The 20,192-nt window shown below is 49.2% G+C and overlaps 1 protein-coding gene across 4 annotated transcripts in view; it reads right to left on the minus strand.

Annotated features, from left to right (window-relative positions):
* Window positions 1-589: 589 nt before the first annotated feature.
* Window positions 590-20,192, minus strand: part of Fblim1 (filamin binding LIM protein 1) — a 25,404-nt gene continuing 5,801 nt past the window's right edge. For all 4 annotated transcript variants that reach the window (XM_031379345.1, XM_031379343.1, XM_031379342.1 and 1 more), the window contains exons 2-9: window positions 19,534-19,589; window positions 18,855-19,110; window positions 14,934-15,115; window positions 13,661-13,778; window positions 10,243-10,412; window positions 8,417-8,595; window positions 6,803-6,920; window positions 590-2,409 (exon numbers count right to left, since the gene is read on the minus strand). In XM_031379345.1, the coding sequence (XP_031235205.1) occupies window positions 2,296-2,409; window positions 6,803-6,920; window positions 8,417-8,595; window positions 10,243-10,412; window positions 13,661-13,778; window positions 14,934-15,115; window positions 18,855-19,101 (1,128 nt within the window). In that variant the 5' untranslated portion in view covers window positions 19,102-19,110; window positions 19,534-19,589 and the 3' untranslated portion in view covers window positions 590-2,295. The remainder of the gene's footprint in view (window positions 2,410-6,802; window positions 6,921-8,416; window positions 8,596-10,242; window positions 10,413-13,660; window positions 13,779-14,933; window positions 15,116-18,854; window positions 19,111-19,533; window positions 19,590-20,192) is intronic.

The raw sequence follows: 20,192 nt of genomic DNA on the forward strand, positions 1-20,192 counted from the left end.
TTCTGCTCGGCTGATGAGAAGCCAGAGAACCTTGGCACCCAGTATCAACGCGCTGGCTCATGCTGCCCCCTAGCGGCTGTACGCCACAGCCACATCTGCCTTGATGGAGCCCAGAGCCTGAAGCTTGCTAAGTACTGGCTGGTTTCCCAGGACCCCCACAAGCGGGGGAATGCATGTCCCTCACAGGAGTCCCGATGCACGTCACCACTTTAGCAGCTTCCCTTTAATTCATTCATATATATATATGTATGTATACATTAATTATATATATATACACACATAAACACACACACATATTTGATACTGGGGACAGAAGCCAGTGTCTCAAGTACATGCTAAATGTACTCAAATCACTGTGCCACACCCTCAGCCACCCATATATTTAAAACAAAGCCTCATGTAGCTCTGGGTTCGATTCCTAGAAACATAATCCCAGCATACAGGAGGTGGAGACAACGGTTATGACGTCAAGGCAATTTGGGACTATATAGTTATTCAAGGCCAACCTGGGATACTCAAGACATTATCTCACTCAAACAAAAGCCAAAATGAAACCAACTCCCCTCACTCCAGACAAAACAAGACACAAGGAAGGAAAATATGTTTAATTTTTCTGTGTGCACCTTAGAAGTTACAAAGCACAAAAGTGATTTTTTTCCTACTTTACATTTTATCTCTATTAGATGTGTGTGCCTGTATGCACAGGTATGTATCTTGGTATGCATGTGTAAACCAGAGGACAACTTATGGGAATTGGTTCTCTCCTTCCCTGTGGGTCCAGAGACAGAACTCCCGCCATCAGACTTGGAGGCAAGTGCCTCTACCAGCTGTCATCTCGCCAGCCCTAAAGTGAATTTCTTTAAAAGGAAAAATGGTCTAGGTGCAGCCTCACAGAGGCAGTGGTTTTGGGCAGCCTAGCTGTAGAGCTGAAGTGGAGGGCCGGGAGGTACAAAGGGGTGACCAAAGAGATGTGACTTTCCCTGGCCTCCTTATGGTGTGGGTGTGTGTGTATTTGTAGAGGCCACGGCCCCAAACATCTGGAGGCTCAGCCCCAAACTTGACTTGTTCCTAAGCAAATCAGAGGCACTTAATCCAAATCTGGGAGCCACTCACAAGCTCACAGCAGGGTCCGGAAGCAAGTGGAAGCTGCTGACCCTCATCCCTCTCCTCCTCAGCCCAGCTCAAGTCAGCATGTACTCCAGAGGCAAGAAGCCTGGATCTCCGCTACCTCACGTTCCTATGCATTTATGGTTTATTATTATTATTATTATTAGTTTCTGAGACAGCGTCTCTGAATGCGGCCAGGGCTGATCTGGAGTTCTATGAAGTCTAAGCAGGTCTCAAGCTTCTGGTGATTCTCCCAAGCGCTGGGATCACAGGTGTGCACCACCAAACCCACAGTTTGTGTTTTTAAAAGATTGTAGCTCTGGCTGCCTTCAAATGCAGGGATCCACGTGCCTCTGCCTCCCAAGTACTGGGATTAAAGGCGCTTGCCATTAGACATGGTTAAAGACTGTTTTTTTTTTAAATGTATGTGTGTGTGTGCCTGAGTGTAAGTGTATATACCACGCGTATTCAGGTTCCAGGGAGGCAGCAGAGGACGTCAGATCTCCTGGAACTGGAGTTACAGGACAGGTAGTTAGGAGCCTTCTTGGGGGTGCTGGGAAATGAATTCTGGTCCTCTTAATCACTGAGCCATTTTGGCAGGCCCCCACCCCCAACCAAGGGAAGGTATTTACTGATTTTACCCCACCAAAAAAGAAAAAAAAAAAAAGAAAAATTAAAAGAGTCCTCTCCCCCAAATTTTGAATTTTTTAAATAGAACCTACTCTGTAGATTAGACTAGCCCAGAACATAGAAATCCACCTCCCTCTGCATCCCAAGTGCTGAGATTAACGGTATGTTCTACCATGTCCAGCACAGATTTATACATTTTCAAAAAAACTACTTTTTGGACTAGCAAGGCAGGAGCATTCAAACAACTCAGCTCTATAATCTAAGCTGAGCAGGTCTCAGCACCTTCTGCTAGGCATCCTGGTCAGAGACCTCGGCATCATCCCGAGACCTGTCTCCCCTCTGCAAACATATCAGGGTCCCAGTCTGGGTGTGAGGGGCCTCCTGGTCAGTGGAGGGAACGTCCGGAGGGTGCCGTGTACTATGAGGCAAAGGCCCCGTGTCTCAGGCCCATGCATTTTTAGAGCAGTGTGCTGGTGCCCAGTGAGGTTCAAAGGGAAAGTATGCAAGAAAGGTCAGGAGGGGAAACCAAGTCAGGGAAGGGCCAGCCTTTGGGACTTCTCAGTGGCACCCGGCAGCACTCCGCTTCATATGGCAGGGCTTGCAGAAGAGGTGGTCGTTGAGCGGGTAGCAACCTTGGTCGGTAGGCTCCACAGACAGGAGGACACTGCAGTCCTGGAAATACAGAAGCATGCGTGTGGGTGTCTCCAGGCCTGGATCCTGCCAGCATCTAGCTTTCCCAGGGAACCTCAGCCCCTCCCCCTCCTTCTCTCCCCTTTCTCCTCATTTAAAGATAAGATCTTAAAGCTGAAGCTGGCTTCAAACTGTGTAGCCAAGGATGACTTTGAACTCCTGATCCTACAGCTCAGGCTTTGTTTTGAGACAGACTCCCTCCACACATCCCAGAATGCTCTGGAAAACTCAAGTCTACCCCCGGCTGGCCTGATCTCCCAATTTTCCCACCTCAGCCTCCCAGTGCTAGGGTGACAGGTGTTTGCCACCATGCCAGCTTCAGGTGTTTTTTGCTTTTTTTGTTTTTCGTTTCTAACTTAAATGGAGACTATAAGCCATCTCCCAAGACTGTGGTGATTTAGTAAGGTGATGCGTATGACAGTCTTTTATAATTAAGAAGCACTTCCCAAGCCGGGCAGTGGTAGCACACGCCTTTAACCCCAGCACTTGGGAAGCAAAGGCAGGCAGATTTCTGAGTTCAAGGCCAGCCTGGTCTACAGAGTAAGTTCCAGGACAGCCAGGGCTACATAGAGAAACCCTGTCTCAAAAACAACAACAACAACAACAACAAAAGGCACTTTCCACTTCTAAGAATGCCGCCACCCTTCCAACAACCTTAATAAAAGACTCAGACCAGGGGCAGTAAGTGGAGACCCTCTTCCCTCATGGGAAAATTGGAACCAGAGTTTGAGATTTATATCTGTGGGTTGTTTGTTTTTAAGGGTCAGTTTAAGATAGGGTTAATGTAGAGGCCGCACTGAAATGTAACTTCCTGGAGTTCAGATCCTGACTGACCAGGCAGCCTCCGTCAAAGTCACCGTGGGCAGGAAGTGGGAGTTATTTGCTTTGCCAAGCTTCAAGGAGCGCCTGGTCCTGGAGGACTCTGTCAGGGCACTGGAGGAGCTAGCAGCACTTGGATCTTCCTAATTGGTCTTTCAAGATACATTATCAGCTAGATGGACCTTGAACTCAACTGACAAAGTCAGAGACCAAAGAAAGCGATCGGCTTCTCTCCCAAGGTCCTCCTGGCTCTGCGTTATCTTTTAAAACAAATAAGAGTGAATAAATGTTTAAAATTACTCATTGGCTGGCTGAGAGGCCCGGCCCTGACTCTCCATGCAGGTGACACACAGAAACCTACCAAGGTGTCTTTATCAACAGAGCATAGAAAGCTTAGAGCTATGGGGCTGGCAGGGTCGGGGAGGGAATGGGAGGTGGGGAGGGCAATTCTTGGCACCACATGGCTGGACCGACTACAATCCCTGCAGGGTCCAGGCAGAAGGAAAGAATACAATCCCAAGATTAAGAAGGTCGAGATGGCTGGGTGCTGGTGCCAGTGCATGCCTTTAGTCCCAGGATTTGGGAGGCAGAGGCAGGCAGATCTCTGTGAGCTCAAGTCCAGCCTGGTTTACAGAGTTCCAGGACAGCCCAGGGCCACACAGAGAAACCCTGTTTTTTGTTTGTTTGTTTTTTCCAGACAGGGTTTCTCTGTATAGCCCTGGCTGTCCTGGTACTCTCTTTGTAGACCAGATTGGCCTCAAACTCAGAAATCCGCCTGCCTCTGCCTCTCAAGTGCTGGGATTAAAGGGAGAAACCCTGTCTTGAGAAAACAAAATTGTAGTCAGGGCTACCCCATTCTGATCACAGGCCCCTGTGGAAGCACTGTCTGGCACTTCCTGTACCAGCTCTAAGCAGCCTCCCATTGCAGCCCAGGGAGTCCCTTCCCACAGCCTGAAGTGTTCACCAGACCCTCCCATTCCCTGCCCCATCATCTCCCACCCCTTAAGCCTTCTGCACCCTAGACACACCTAGAACCTTCCATTTTCTGAGTCTTCAGTGTTGCTCCTCTAACAGTAGATCACCCCCCAACCTGCTTTGTCTCGCCTCTCCTTCCCTCCCCTCCTTCCTTGTGTGTGCATGTGTGTACATGTGTGCCTGGGCTCCTGTGTGGGGTACTCCTGTGCAGGCACACAGTTGGAGGATAACTTCGAGTGTCATTCCTGAGGACTGCCTGGAACATCATCAAGTAGGATGGGCTGGCCTGGCCAGAGCTCCAAAGACCAGCTAGCCCTTCCCATCTCAGCCTTCTTGAGATCACAGTTATATGAGATCACAAGTATGTGCCTGGCTTTTACATGGGCTCTGGGGATTTGAACTTGGGTCCTTGTACTTGCAATGGATTTAGTTATTGTTATTGCTTTCCTCTCTATGCAATTGACAAACTCATCCACATAAGACGGATCTCATATAAGAGGCTAAATACTCTCTCCTCTAAGAAAGTACCTTCCTTCCCTCCCTCCCTCCCTCCCTCCCTCAGGAGGGGTCTCACTCGTGTGTTCTAGGCTGCCCTCAAACCCCAGTTCTGCTGCCTCAGCCTCCCCAGCACTGGGATTCACAAAGACCACAATGCTGTGCTGTAAAAATTGTTTTTGTTTTAGTAGACTACACAGACTTTACACAGATTCTACCACTGCCCCTTTCCTCAAATCCTAGTTCCATTTTTTTATTAATTTATTCATTGCACAGGCATTTGTGGACATGCTTGTGCCACAGCAGTGCAAGTGGACACCAGAGAACAACCTGCAGAATTTGGTTCTGTCTTTCTCTTTAAAAACTTATTTTAGCCAGGCGGTGGTGGCGCACGCCTTTAATCTCAGCACTTGGGAGGCAGAGGCAGGCGGATTTCTGAGTTCGAGGCCAGCCTGGTCTACAGAGTGAGTTCCAGGACAGCCAGGGATACACAGAGAAATCCTGTCTGGAAAATAAAAAAATAAAAAAAAAAATAAAAAAAAAGTTATTTTATATGAGTGCTCTATCTGCATATACTCCTGCATGCCAGAAGAGGGCACCAGATCTCATTACAGATGGTTGTGAGCCACCATGTGGTTGCTGGGAAATGAACTCAAGACCTCTGGAAGAGCAACCAGAGCTCTAAACCGCTGAGCCATCTCTCCAGCCCCAAAGTTGGTCCTTTCATTCTACCTTGTGGGTCACAGAGATTGAATTTAGGTAGTCAGGCCTGGTGGAAAGCACCTTTGTCCACTAAGCCATCTCACTGGACCCTAAAGCCCATTTATACCGGCTTTTACTGGAGCCCACTAAGGTCTGAGCCTGCCCAGCATCCCTTTCTCTCTGAATGTGGTAGCCAAAACCTGTTCTGAGGCCAGGTGTCACCAGGTGCACACTCTAATCCTACCACAGAGCTGGCAGAAGCAGGAGGATCTTTATGAGTTTGAGGTCAGCCTGGTCTTTGTAATGAGTTCAAGGCTAGCCAGGGCTACATAGTGAGTTCTTGTGTGTGTGTGTGTGTGTGTGTGTGTGTGTGTGTGTGTGTGGTGGAGGGATGGACAGACCTGTTTCAGGGGTTCTGTTTTCGGGCCCCAGGGGTTGTCAGTCCTAGCACATCATCAGCTCCCAGACCCTGTGATAGGCTCAGGCGATATAGTACCTTCACCTGCCAACTTGACACAGCTCAGGGTTCTCTCTCTGTAGGAGTCTCAGTTGGGGGACCGCTCAGATCAGATCAGCCCGTGGCAGGTCTGTGGGGACGTTCTCTTGATTGCTAATTGATGCAGGAGAGCCCAGCTCACTGCAGGCAGTGCCATCCTGAGGCAGGGGACCCTGGGCTGTGTAAGAAATCTTCCTGAACAGATGCCAGAGTGAGAGGGTTTGGGCCTGTAGGCAGCATTCTTCCATGGTTTCTGCCCTAGGTTCCTGCTTGGATTTCCCTTAATGATGGATCTTTCCCTCAACCAATCTGCTCTTGATTATGGCACTTAGAGCAACAGATCTATACCTGGCCAACCAGGAGCTTTCCTGGAGCAGTATGCCCTCCCACAATGGGGTCTACTTTTGGGGCTTCTAAGGATGTAAACCTGAGCCAACTGTGCCCATGTGCTGTGCCAGCACTCAGAAAAGAAAGTAAAGGCAGGACCAGGAGGCAGAGTGATAGCCCAGGGCTATCATTTGCTAACGATGCTGTCACCACCCATCCTGGAACACAGTCTCTCCAATAGTAATCGAAGTGAGCACACGGTGAATTCTGATATATAGCCGTGTGTGGTTGGTTTGTTTTTTGTTTTTTGTTTTGAGACGTGGTTGATTTCTCTGTGCTTTCCTGGCTTGTCCTGGGGCTTGCTCTGTAGACCAGGCTAGCCTCAGAGATCCGCCTTCCTCTGCCTCCGGAGTGCTGGGATCAAAGGCGTGCGCCATCACCATCCCGCTGGACACGTGTTTTTATCTCCACATTCCCCAGTGTCTGCTGAGGGCAGAGAGCAGGAGAGATGGCGGCGCTGGGCTGCCCACAGCCACAGCAGTTCACCTCAGCTCCACTCACCTCACAACGGTAACAGTTCTCGTGGAAATTCCTTCCCATGCACTCGATTTTGAAGGCGTCCTTCCCGTCTCGGGGGATGATGGGATTCTCACAGATGCTGCACACAGGGGCGAATTTCCTAGACAGAGGGGAAGCACACGCAAGCAAAGTCAGCTACTCACACAAACAAAGGAATCAGCTGGCTGAAGGTGTGAGGCTGCAGTTCACCCCTCCCCGCCCAGTGCCTCTGCCCCCGAGGTTGCTAGGCGATCGCATCTGCGGCAGCCAATGATGTCTACCCTTCCCAGCAGGGGTGGGAGGAGGGGTCAGTGCCATAAATCCAGCTTCCCAGTGTGCAATTAGCCAGAGGCCAGTATTTGCCTGGGAAGTGTCGGACTGAGATGAGTGTTGCAGACCATCCATTATCTTGTACTTTGCTTAATTTAAAAAGAAGAAAAGTCCCAAGTGCTGGGATTAAAAGTGTGTGCTACCACCGCCGTTTATTTATCTTTCAAGACAGGACTTTACAGTCCAGGTTGACCACACATGTGCAGTATCGTGAAGCATGAACCACCATGCTCCATCTCTTTATTTTCAAATAGGGGCAAAGCATGAGTAGTCTCCCTTATATATACATATATATACACATACATATACACATATATCATATATATACATATATATGTGTGTGTATATGCACATACACTTCCCATCTCTCTACTTCCCAGGAGAGAGGACATGACCTAGGGTCTGAAAGCAAGGTCCCTAATCAAGTCCTTTTTATTTTCCTATAAAAGTTAGTTTTATAAATTAATTAATTTATTTTTATTTCACATACACTGGTGTTTTGCCTACATGAATGTCTGTGTGCGAGTGTCAGATCCTCTGGAACTGGAGTTACAGACAGTTGTCAGGTGGGTGCTGGGAGTTGAACCCAGGTCCTCTGGAAGAGCAGCCATTGCTCTTAACCCCTGGGCCATTTCTCCTGGTCCTGTAATTTTTCTTAAGACAGGGTCTCATATAGCCTAGGCTAGCCTTGAACTTGATAGGGTAGCCAAGGATGACCTTCTGACCCTCTGGAATGCTGGGATTACAGGTGTGTTTCAGCACAGCATGTTATGTGGTGCTGGGAAATGAAACCCAGTATGTGCTAGGCAGGCACTCTATCAGTTCCCAAATCAATTCCTTAAATGGAAGCTTCATTTCACCTCGGGAACTGTGTGCCTCAGTTTCCACTTCTGCTAAAACGTACTCTTTCACTGTACTCCCTAGCCATAAAAAGCCTGAAGATTAGACACATGTGGCGGCAGCCCTCAAGAGACTCGGAGAGGCAGTCAGATCTCTGTGAGTTCAAGGCCAGCCTGGTCTGTTATACAGAGTGAGTTCCAGGACAGCCAGAGCTGTTACACAAAGAAAGAAAGAAAAAGTCTGAGGATTCCGTGGAGCACCTCAGATGAGGAGGGGTCTGTCCGAGCTCAGGGACTCAACGCCTCCAGCACACGCCCTGTGAATTAGGTGGGGAAGCTAACAGGCTTCAGTCAGCACAGGAGAGAGAGAGTACTGGCCTGGCCCTGCCGCCCCGCCCCGCCCCGCCCCGCCCTGGCCACTCCCAAAGCCCCACATTGTCCTTCCTACCGGTAGAAGTCAGCCACACAGTACACCTGGTTCTGGTTGTCCAGCGCGAAGCTCTCATCGCTGATGCAGCGGGCACAGGTCACGCAGGTGAAGCAGGGTGGGTGGAAGGCCTTGCCCAGAGCCCGGATGACCTGCTCTTGGACCACCTCTCCGCACTTGCCGCACTTCTCCAGAGTATCCTGGGGCAGAAAGCCTCTGCTTAGGCCAACCCACAAACCTGCCTGAACCAGGGCGGGTGTCGCCCGCCCCCTCTGTCTTTATCTTTCTATCTTTCTTTCCTCCCTTCCTTCTTTCTTCAGAACTTCAGTACTAGGGACTGAAGTCAAGACCTTTGGTGTGCCACATAAGCACCCTGCCACTGAAGCACGTGCTCAGCCTGGAGACTAGCTTAACAAAATTTTCACACACACACACACACACACATGCACACTCACACAGACACAGACACACACACAGACACACATACACATGCACACACAGACACAGACAGACACACACACACTCACCTCACACAGACACAGACACACACACAATTTTTTGGCTGGTTTTGAGATAATGTAGTGTGTCATGTAGGCCAGGTTAGATTATGTAATTAGGTACGACTGTGAACTCCTGAATCTCCTGCCTCTACCCACAAGTGTTTAGATTTCAGGCGTATGCTGCCATACCCATACCCAGCCCCCTTAACAAATCCTTACACGTTCAACACTACTACCAATGAATGGTATCCCGATTCTTTGCTTTTTTTTTTTTTTTTTTTTTTTTTTTTTTTTTTTTTGAGGCAGGGTCTGCCTCTATAACTCTGGATCTTTAACCTCTTCATCCTGCCTCAGCTTTCTGAATGCTCGGAACACACGGACACCATCATAGCTGACTCATTACTCATAAGTTGGGGAGGAGGTCTCAAGATCACCCTCCCCTCTGTTTCAGTCTCAACCCCACCCCCAACCCCTAAAAGCAGTCTGGTGTGATGGCACTCGCCTTTAATCCCAGCACCAGGGAGGGAGGCAGAGACAGGTAGATCTCTGAGTTCCAAGCTAGCCTGGTCTACCAAGCGAGCTCCAGGACAGCCAGGGATACACAGAGAAACCTTAAAAAGCAAAAAACCAAAAACAACCAAAAAACAAAAACAACCCCCCCCCAAACAAAGACAAAACACTAAACCAAACCAAACCCAAACCAACCAACCAAAACTAAAAAGGCAAGCAAATGCTACCTCCTCTAGAGCCTGAAGAGCAAGAAGAGGAGGTATCTTGATTTGAGCTTAAGGAAATTGATTTTTGAGCTGATAGCCCCCTTAACTATGAGAAAGAAATATGAAGTGTTTGAAGGCACCAAACTGTTCAATTGTTTGGAATGCTCTCCATCTGCCCATGAGGCCTGGGCTCCAGGGGGCGCTGTAGGGAGGTGGGGGAGCCACTGGGAGGCAGGACCTAACGGCGGTCCATGTTATTGGGGTACAGTACCGTCCCTTCCTCTTTGTTGTTTACTGGCCATGAGGGAGCCATTTTGTCCTCCTGAAGCCCATACCATGATGAACTGCCTCACCACAGGCTCAAACTGGCAAGGCCATCTTACTGGGAACTGGAACCTCTCAACCAAATACATCTTTTTGGCTTCGCTGTTGCTATGGAAACGGATGCAAGCATTAATAGCAGCCACAGGAACCTAATCCTGCTTGGTTAAGATTTCTCCTTTCTGAGTCTCAGCTTCCTCAGCCGTGAAATGGGTTCATGGTGTCCAATCTCTTAGGAGGTCTGTAAGGGATCCAATGCTCTGCGCTCAGTGGGTGCAACGGGGGCGGGGGGGTACATGCAGGGGAGTACCTGGTAGCAGGGTTCGCACAGCGGGCGCCCATCCTTCTGGTAGAATCTCTGCCCAGCCAACTGGCGACGGCAGGTACGACAGGTGAAACACTGGGCGTGGTACTGCCTCTTCATGGCCTCAACAGCCAGCTCTCGAGGGGACACGGGCTTGTGACAGAAACCACAGACATCTGGGGTAGGGGAGACGGAGGCGGTCAGCAAGCCCAGGAAGGCAGTATCCAATCACCACCCGGGATATGATGTCCCGGTGTGTCTAGGGCCCAGCCTCAGAGGCTTCCTCAACTGATAACTTAGGGTCTATTTATTACCATAGGCATCACACAGGACGGTGAACAGTGTCTGGGAAGCTAAAATCAAAGGCACAGTACTGGGGGCCAGGATACACACCTTTTTTTTATTGTTGTTATTTTCAGAGTGGGGTGTCACTATGTAGCCTTGAGTGTCCTGGAACTCATTAGTTACACCAGGCTGGCCTCAAACTTAGAGAGATCTGCTAGCCTCTATGCACAGCTAGTGATGCACATCTATAATCCCAGGCTAGCCTGGTCTACAGAGAAAGCGGGGAGAGAGAGAAGAAAAGAAAGGAGAGTTGGCCTTGAGCTTATCATCTCCAAGAGAGTTCAGGGGACTGTGGTGATGACAACACCCAGAGGATCCGGATTGTCACGATCTTTATGTAAAAACTGAAGTCAAAAGAATGCTAAGAGAGGAGCTGAAGAAATGGATAATTGCTTAAGCACACATACTGCTTTCCAGAGGACCTGAGTTCAATTGCCCCTACCCACATCAGTCAGCTCACACCTACCGGCAAGTCCAGGGATCCTCTTCTGGACTCTGAGGATAATGCATTCACGTGCACATACCCATTTAGACATACACAGGCACACATAATTAAAAATAGTCATTCTCCTAATTTACAACATTTCTACACTAATTATAATTTCAGGTGAGAATAACATTTTAAAAAATAGGCTTAGTCAGGCAATGGTCACACTTTGATCTTGCCACTTGGGAGGCAGAGGCAGGCAGATCTCTGAGTTCGAGGCCAGCCTGGTCTATAGAGTGAGTTCCAGGACAGCCAGGGCTACACAGAGAAACCCTGTCTGGAAAAAAAAAAAAAATGGCAAAGCAAAATCAAAAGAAACCCTAAGAGATTCTGATGCTGGGTCTAACGGCTCATACTTGTAATCTTAGCACTCTGAAGGCTGATGTAGGAGGACAGAATTCCAGGCTAGCCTGGGCTACACTGTAAGACTGTACCTTTAAAAAAAAAATCAAACTTAGGAGGCAGAGGTAGGCAGATTTCTGAGTTCAAGGCCAGCCTGGTCTACACAATAAGTTCCAGGAAAGCCAGGGCTACACAGAGAAACCCTGTCTTGAAAAACCAAAATAAATAAATAAATAAATAAATAAATAAATAAATAAATAAATATCAAGCCAGGCAGTGGTGGCACACACCATTAATCCCAGCACTTGGGAGGCAGAGGCAGGAGGATTTCTGAGTTCGAGGCCAGCCTGGTCTACAGAGTGAGTTCCAGGACAGCCAGGGCTACACAGAGAAACCCTGTCTCAAAAAACAACAAAAAAAGAAATAAAAAACAAAACAAAAAAAATTTGTGAGTGGCAAAAATGTATCGTTGTAACAATTTTGGGGTTTTGGTTTCTTTGAAAAACACAAAAGCATTATGGGAATGTTTTCATTTTGCTCTCAGGTGTGCTTTGACTGACCGAAGCAGCTGATTATGATTTGCCTCCAGCTCTAGCAGAGGTGTGATTTTGCCAGTTGTTTCTATGCCGGGAATTCTGGGAACTGTTCAGAGGGTATATAAATGCTAGGGCCTCTAGTGATAGGTTGTTGCTGTGTGTGCTTTGTTAAGTAGTCTTGCACAGAGAAGAAATAAGAAGAAATTGGAGATCCTGACAGTAAAAATCAAACTTGTCCCAAGGAACTCAGAGTCGGGCTTAGCGCAGGAAGTAGTGTAACAGTAAGGTCACCCCCTTTCCGACCCCTGACTGTATTCAGAGACCTCTTTCCTTTCCCCTCTATCCTTTCTCTCTTACCAACTGTTGGGGTGTAAAGAGTAGAGAAGGGTGGAAGAAAGAAGAAGCCACAAAGTAGCAAAAAGATAGCTACAATCTACCTTAAGTCAAATGATAAATAACAAACTTAGGAAAACATTTGCCCTCTGTCTCTCTACTTGGCCCCGGAAGGAGGACACTTGACTAGACTCAACTGTGTCTTCAGCGCCTGGGGCAGAGCTCTGAGTAAGCACTTCCTGGCTACAGTAAACAAGGCACACAAATGCTGTAGAGCCTTCTGGAAAACAGCTGGAACTTGCTGGTGGGTGCACGTAGGCTGGGATGACTAAGGAAGGTGATTTGACAAAAATACAAAGCTTAAACCACCAACCTTTTTATAGGTTAGTTCCTCTTCTAGGAATTTACCCCAGAAAACCCCACACACAGTGAAATAACCTGGTGAGGTGACTCAGCTCGGTGCATTCACGGTGAGAAACCATCTACAAATCCATCAGGAGGCGGCTGTGTAATCCATCATGTCTATGTTCCTGAGGAATGTCACACAGCCTTAAAAAGGGGTGTGGGGCTAGGAGCCACTGCATATTCTGATGGGAAACGCGCTCAGAGATGACTTGGAAAACCAGCAACAAAGAACAGCCGCAAAGCTCAAAAGGCAAAATTAGAATATTAGAAACTGTGTGTGTGTGTGGGGGGGGGTTGAGGGTAATGGAGAGGAAGAAAAAGGTGTCACTGTGTAGCCCTAGGTGGCATGGAACTTGCTATGTAGAACAGGCTGGCCTCGAACTCAGAAATCTGCCTGTGTCTGCCTCCCAAGTGCTGGAATTTAAGGCATGTGCCACCACCGCCCAGCTGAAAAAGAATTTTTAGAAGACCATGTCTACAATCTTGACAGTCAGGAGGCTGAGGCAGGAGGATCTCAAGTTGAAATCCAGATCTGGTTACAGTGAGACCTCAAAACAAACATGGATTAGTGATGTTCAGCCAGGACTACACAGAGAAACCTTGTCTCAGAACGGAAGGAAGGTAGGAAGGTTAGGGATGTAGTTTGGTTAGTTAGTGTGGATGAAGTGCCGGCTTCTATCTACAGTACCATATGAACCAAGCACAGTGGCACACACCTGCAATCCTAGCACTCAAGGGGTGAGGCAGGTGGGAAAAAGGTCATCCTTGACTACATATCGAATTCAAGGCTACCCTGGACTACATGTGACCCTATCTGAAAATAATCATCAACCAAGCAGAAGCAAGCACATGGCTGCAATGGAGATTCAGTGGTTACACGCTATATAGACAACCTGAGAAACCCTATTCTCCCACACTTGCCATGAGAAGCCCATTCTGACCCCAGGAGAGCTGGAGAGCAAATTTGCAGCCATACCTGTGGACGCTTCTCTCTCTGGAAGAGTGACAGGCTCTTCTGGAGGGGGAGGCAGCTCCTCTTCCGAGGGTCTGACCTGAGCAGGTGGAGGCTGGGTAGAAGATCCCTTGGATGGAGCCTGGTGGGTGGGGATGCGGATGAGGAGAAGGGAGAGACGGTGGGGATCCTACTACGTCCTCCCATAGATCCTCCCATCTTGACTCTTTGTCTGGAGGGTTTGCACGTATGATTAGTCCCATTTTTTTTTTTTTTCCAAGACAGGGTTTCTCTGTATAGCCCTGGCTGTCCTGGAGCTCACTTTGTAGACCAGGCTGGCTTCAAACTCAGAAATCCACTTGCCTCTGCCTCCCAAGTGCGTAAAGTGATTAAAGGCGTGCACCACTACGGCCCGGCGATTAGTCCCATTTGACAGATGAGGAAACCGAGACTGGAGAAGCAAGTGCTCAGCTTTTATAGCTCAACAGGAAGGTTATGGTAGCAAGAGCCAGAGCCTTCCTGCTCTGTGCCTGGGGCTCTCTCCGTCTCTTACTCAAGGATTCTCTCTCCCTTTGAACTCTCTCCCCAATCTTCTTTCTTCCTTTTAAAGATGTATTTATTGTATGTATGTGAGCACACTCTAGCTGTCTTCAGACACACCAGAAGAGGGCGTCAGATCCCATTACAGATGGGCATGAGTCACCATGTGGTTGCTGGGATCTCAGGAAGAGAAGTGGTTAAGATGGCTCTTAACCACTGAGCCATCTCTCTAGCTCCTTCTTTCTTCCTTTTAGTTCCACATAGGGTCTCAGGCAGTTGCTTAGACTGGCCTTGAACTTACTTTGTAGCACAGGCTACGTCTTGTGATCGGCCTGCCCCAGACCCCTCAGTATGTGGAATTACAGCCCTGCACCCAGGACCAGTTTGACTCCTGTTTCTAAGGACATCCTGGGTGTGAAGTGTCCCAACCAAAGGTTAGAGGTAACAGAGACCTTGACCCAGCACACCACTCACGTTGACCACCCGGTCTATGAAGGGCAGGGTGATTGGCTTCTTAGGCAGTGTGGAGATTTGGGTCAGAACTAAGACACGTCCTGGAGCAGAAGGGAACAAAGGAGCTGGGGGACTTGTCTCACCAGGGACTCTGAAAATTCCACTTTCTACCAGCTTTGGAACTCGGAAGGGCTTTGAAGACTGATAGCCTTCAAGTGGAAGGAACCAAAGCCACTCCACTTAGGTAATGCTGGGGAGCTCCCCACTCCCTGGCTGAGGAGGCTTGGAGACACTCGTAGTTTACCTGTAGTGGGGGTGGAGGTGGGGGTGGAGGCAGGTGCAGTTGCTCCAAGTCAGAAATGAGCGACGTCCCAGGCAGGATGGGAGGCTCCTCTTCTGGGAGAGGCAGGTAGGCAGAAGGGGGCGGTGGAGGAGGCGGGAGGTCTAAGTCCTCATCATTCAGGGAAGGAGGTGGGGGGTAGCATCCTACAAAGGGAAAAGAGATGGGTTGCCCAGAGTCCCACAGGGCGTGAGGCAGATCTACTCACCCAGAAGGCCAAGCAACAGTGGGTAAAAGTTCAGGTCTGGCTCCAGTCCACCCTGAACTGCTGCTGTCCCTGGCTTGCTGTGGGTCCTTAGGCAAGAGCATCAAGTCTTTGAATCTTAAATTGCTTCTTTGGAAAGTGAGCCTCAAACCCTATGGCTCTTGTCAGGGGGATGACGGACAGGTGATGATTTGGTTACATTGAGCAGCTGACCCAAAGCCAGAGCTCAGATGTGATGGGCACCTTCAGGGTGGTATGGCCAAGACTGTAGCCAAGGCTGAGAAAACAGCCGTGGGTTGGGCTGATAGGACCCTCCTCCCTTTTTGGGGGAGCGGGGAACAGCATCTCTCTACATAGCCCTGGCTGTCCTAGAACTCACTATATAGACAGGGCAGCCTCAAACTCGTAGAGCCCCACCTACCTCTGTCTCCTGAATACTGGGATTTAAGTGGGACTCTGCCACCCCCAGCTCTCTGATGGAGGCCTCACACACCGCCAGTGGGATGTAAATTAGTCTAGCCAATATGGAAGTCAGCCCGGGAGTTTCTCAGAACCCTAACAATTGGGGCTGGAGAGATGGTTCATTAGTCAAGAACACTTGCTGTCTTACAATTACTCAGGTTGGGTTCCTAGCACCCACATGGCAGCTCACAACTGTCTGTAATCCCAGAGGATTCAATGCCCAATTCTGGCTTCCAGAGTCATTAGGCATATGTATAGGCAAAGCACACATATACATGAGTAAAAATAAACATATCTTTAAAACAAACTCAGAGCTAGATGTACTGCAGCACACTTTTTGATCCTGACACTCAGAAGCAGAAGCCAGTGATCTCTGTGAGTTCAAGGCCAGACTGGTCTACAGAGAAAGTTCCAGGACAGCCAGGGGTTTATAAATAGATACTGTCTCAAAAAAGCAAAACAAAACCAAAAACCAAAAAAACCACACACACACACACACACACACACACACACACGCACACACGCACACACACACACATTAAGATAAAAACCTAACAATATGCTGCTTACTGCTCTTACAGAGGATCTGAGTTTAACTCTCAGCACCATGTCAGGCAACTCAAAAATCACTTTAGCTCCAGATCCTGCGCCCTCTTCTGGTCCGTGGGGGTACTGCACACACACTTGCACAAACCCACATACAGAGAAAACCCACATGCAAATGTATACATATATACACAAATAAAAATAAAGTAAATCTGGGGCTGGTGGGGTGGCTCAGTGTTTAAATGAACTGGCTATTCTTCCAGGGGTCTGGGGTTCAATTTCCAGAATCTACATGGTAGCTCACAACTGTCTATAACTCCAGGGTGTCCAGTACCTTTTTCTAGCACAGGCAAACATGCAGGCAAACACATCCATACACATAAAATAAATACATTTAAAAAAAATTTTTTTAAATGGGGGCTACAGAGGTGGTTCAGTGGTTAGTGACTACTGCCATTGCAGAGGATCCAAGCTCAGTTTCCCAGCTCCCACATCAGGAGGCTCACAAGCAGCCGTAACTAGCTCCAGAGGGGCTCACCTCGGCCCTCCATGAATGCCTGCACTCATTTGAACACACATACAGGACACCTGTACATAAGTAAAAATAAAATAAATATAAAACCAAAAGAACGCTTTGAATGAAAAATAGTGTTTGTTTGTTTGTTTGTTTGTTTGGTTTTGTGGTCTGGGGATCAAAGCAAGAGCTTCATACTGGCCAGGCCAGGGGTAGAGCTGAGCTACAGTGAGTGCCAGCCTGAGCTACAGTGAGTGCCAGCCTGGGGTACAGCTGAGGAGGTGCACTGTGGCTCGGCAGCCTTGGGATCAATCCAACGAATGGAAAAGGATGAGGAGAGAGAAAGAGAAGTTAATTACAAGATGCTGGGAGGTGGTGGCCCATCCCTTTAACCCCAGCACTCAGGAGCCTGAGGCAGGCAGGGATGGACACTATTAGGTGTGGCCTTGTTGGAGGAAGCGTGTCACTGGTGGAGGGCTTCCAGGTTTCAGAAGCTCATGCCAGGCCCAGTGGCTCACAGTCTTCCTGCCACCTGCTGATCCCCATGTAGAACTCAGTTTCCTCCCAGCACCATGTCTGTATGCCTGCGTGCCACCATGCCTCCTGCCAGGACAGCGATGGACTGAACCCCCAAAGCTGTAAGCCAGCCCCAGTTAACTGCTTTCCTTTAGAAGAGATGCTGTGTTTGTGGTGTCTTCTCACAGCAATAGAAACCCTTACTAATATAATCTCTCTCTCTCTCTCTCTCTCTCTTTCTCCCATACACACACACACACACACACACAAATTAAATTAAATTTGCCAGGCGGTGGTGGTACACACCTTTTTTTGTTTGTTTGTTTTTCAAGACAGGGTTTCTCTGTGTTGCCCTGGCTTTCCTGGAACTCACTCTGTAGACCAGGCTGGCCTCAAACTCAGATCCACCTGCCTCTGCCTCCCAAGTGCTGGGATTAAAGGCGTGCGCCACCACTGCCTGGCTGTAAAGACATTTTCTTCGAAGCCCAGCGACCCTAGTTCAATCCCCAGGTCCCAAATGAGGAGCGGAAGGAGAGAAGTCACATGGACAAGCTGTGCACCAATCTCCTTGCACAGGCACATGCACACAGCAAGAAAGAAATCACACACACAGCAGGCCAGCAGCAACGTCCGCAACTAGAGTAAGAGTAAGAGTAAGAGTAAGAGTAAGAGTAAGAGTAAGTAAGGGTCTTCCAGGCCCTTGGAGCTCATTTCAGCCTCGGCCTTTGCATCTGTTTCCCATGTCCCCATCCAGCAGAGGCCTCAGAGGAGCCACCTCAAGGAGCTCCCCACAGAGTCACTTCTCCACCTTGATGGCACCAGGCTCCATTATGGTGCTTGCTCTCTTTTTTTTTTTTTTTTTTTGGTTTTTCGAGACAGGATTTCTCTGTGTAGCCCTGGCTGTCCTGGAACTCACTCTGTAGACCAGGCTGGCCTCGAACTCAGAAATCCACCTGCCTCTGCCTCCCAAGTTCTGGGATCAAAGGCGTGCGCCACCACTACCCGGCTAGGTGCTTGCTCTTTTGACATTTGAAAAGATTTTGCCAGTTCTTAGTGTGCATGTATGTATATGTGTGTGTGCGTGCGCATGTGTGTATCTATCTGTGTACACACATGTGTCTGTGTATATGGGTGTATCTGTGTGCATGTGTGTATCTGTATCCATGTACATGTGTGTGTATGTGCATATCTACGTGCATGTATATCTCTCTCTGTGTGTGTGCGCGTGTGTACGTGTGGAGGTCAGAGGACAACTTGCAGGAGTTGATCTGTCTGTCCATCTTTGGGTAGGTTCCGGGTATTGAACATAGGTCCTTACACTTGTCCAGCGAGCAACTTTACCGGCTGAGCCATCTTGCCGGTCCTGTACTAATGCTCTTAATTTTCATAACTATACTTTGAAGTTTTTCTGTGACATATTACATTTATAAGGGTCTTATTGCTGAGAAACTGAGGCACAGGGAGGCTAAGGGACCTGCAACATCCCAGAGCCGAGAAGGAGATGAGTCAGGCGCAGGCAGCTGGGTTCCAGAGTCGGCCTGGCACTCGGACAGCGTTTGATGAATGAGTGGCCCCTCGCCTGCCCTTTCCTCTCTGCCTTGGTGCTAGTTCTGTCCTTGTTCCTTTAGGGACGCTCTCTTACCTCCATTGGAGAGCTGAGGTGGAACGCCAGAGAGTGAGGCATTGGTCCTGCCAGGGGGCGTCCAGGTCTTGGGGCTCCTGCCCACTGCAGCCCCAGGTGTCTTTGTGGGAAGGCTCTCCCAGGGCCGAGCGGGTTGGGCTTCACAAGCTGCCTGGCGCACTTCCTCAGTCACGGCTACGTCTCGGCGTGGGGGTGCCAGGGTGATGAAGACAGAGGAGGCCACCCTCTTCTCAGGCTTGGAGGCCATGATCAGCTCCTGTTGGGGTTGGGAAGAGAAGGGGTCCAGGTTATCACAGAGCACCCCACTGGCCACCAAAGAGCTTGTCTAGAGCCTCCCATCTCCCACAGACAACCTCACAGTACTGGTAGGCCCAGTCTAACGCCTGGAGCCCACCAGAGAGAGACCTGAGGCAGGAGGAGGGTGTGGTCTGGGCCAGCCTGGGTTGCAGAGTGAGGAGGGAAGGAAGGAGGAAGTAGGAGAGGCAGGGGTAGCCTTCAGATAGACTAGGTGGGCAGGGCACAGGGGCTCACACACTCTGAAGGTCGGTCACAGGCTCCAGAGCAATGGACAGCCAGCCCTGCAGGATTCAAATCCTCTTCCCTGGCCACCTCCTTCAGAACCCAGCCCAGGCCGCTGACAGGCACAGGCCCCAGTACCCGCCCACAGCCCCTCCCTTACCTGAGGGGTACTGATTTCCTACTGGAAGACAAGGTCCAAAGTTCAGGCCAGCTCCACTGGAAGAAAACAGGATCTTAAGAGAGGCTGGATGTGGAAGAGACAGGATGTGCTCCATCCCCATGCTGCCCGGAGCACCCAATGACACATCATCTTATTTTGTCAGTGAGGAAACAGAATCGAGAAGTCAACTGCCTTGACCACTCTGTTCCCTTCTGCCCACTCTATCCAGTCCCAAACTGTCACATCCTTGACACAAGGTGTGTGTGTGTGTGTGAGTGTGTGTGAGTGGTGTGTGTGTGGTGTGTGTATGTGAGGTATGTGTGGTGTGTGTGGTGTGTGTGTGTGTGGTATGTGTGTGGTGTATGTGTGTGGTGTGTGTACATGTGTGGTGTGTGTGTGTGTGGTATGTGTGTGGTGTGTAGTATGTGTGGTGTGTGTATGTGTGCATGTGTGTGTGCGTGTATGTGTGTGTATGTGTGGTGTGCGTGTGTGTGGTATGTGTGTGGTGTGTGTGTGTGCATGTATGTGTATGTGTGTGTGAGTGTGTGCGCGTGTGTGTGTGTGTGTGTGTGTGTGTGGTGTGTGTGTGTGTAGTGGCTGTAACCCTCATCTTCCCAGAGCACAAATCTGATTGTTTCTCCCCTACTTAGAAGCTTCTT

Source organism: Mastomys coucha, unplaced genomic scaffold (genome assembly GCF_008632895.1).
Source record: "Mastomys coucha isolate ucsf_1 unplaced genomic scaffold, UCSF_Mcou_1 pScaffold18, whole genome shotgun sequence".
Lineage (NCBI taxonomy): Eukaryota > Metazoa > Chordata > Mammalia > Rodentia > Muridae > Mastomys > Mastomys coucha.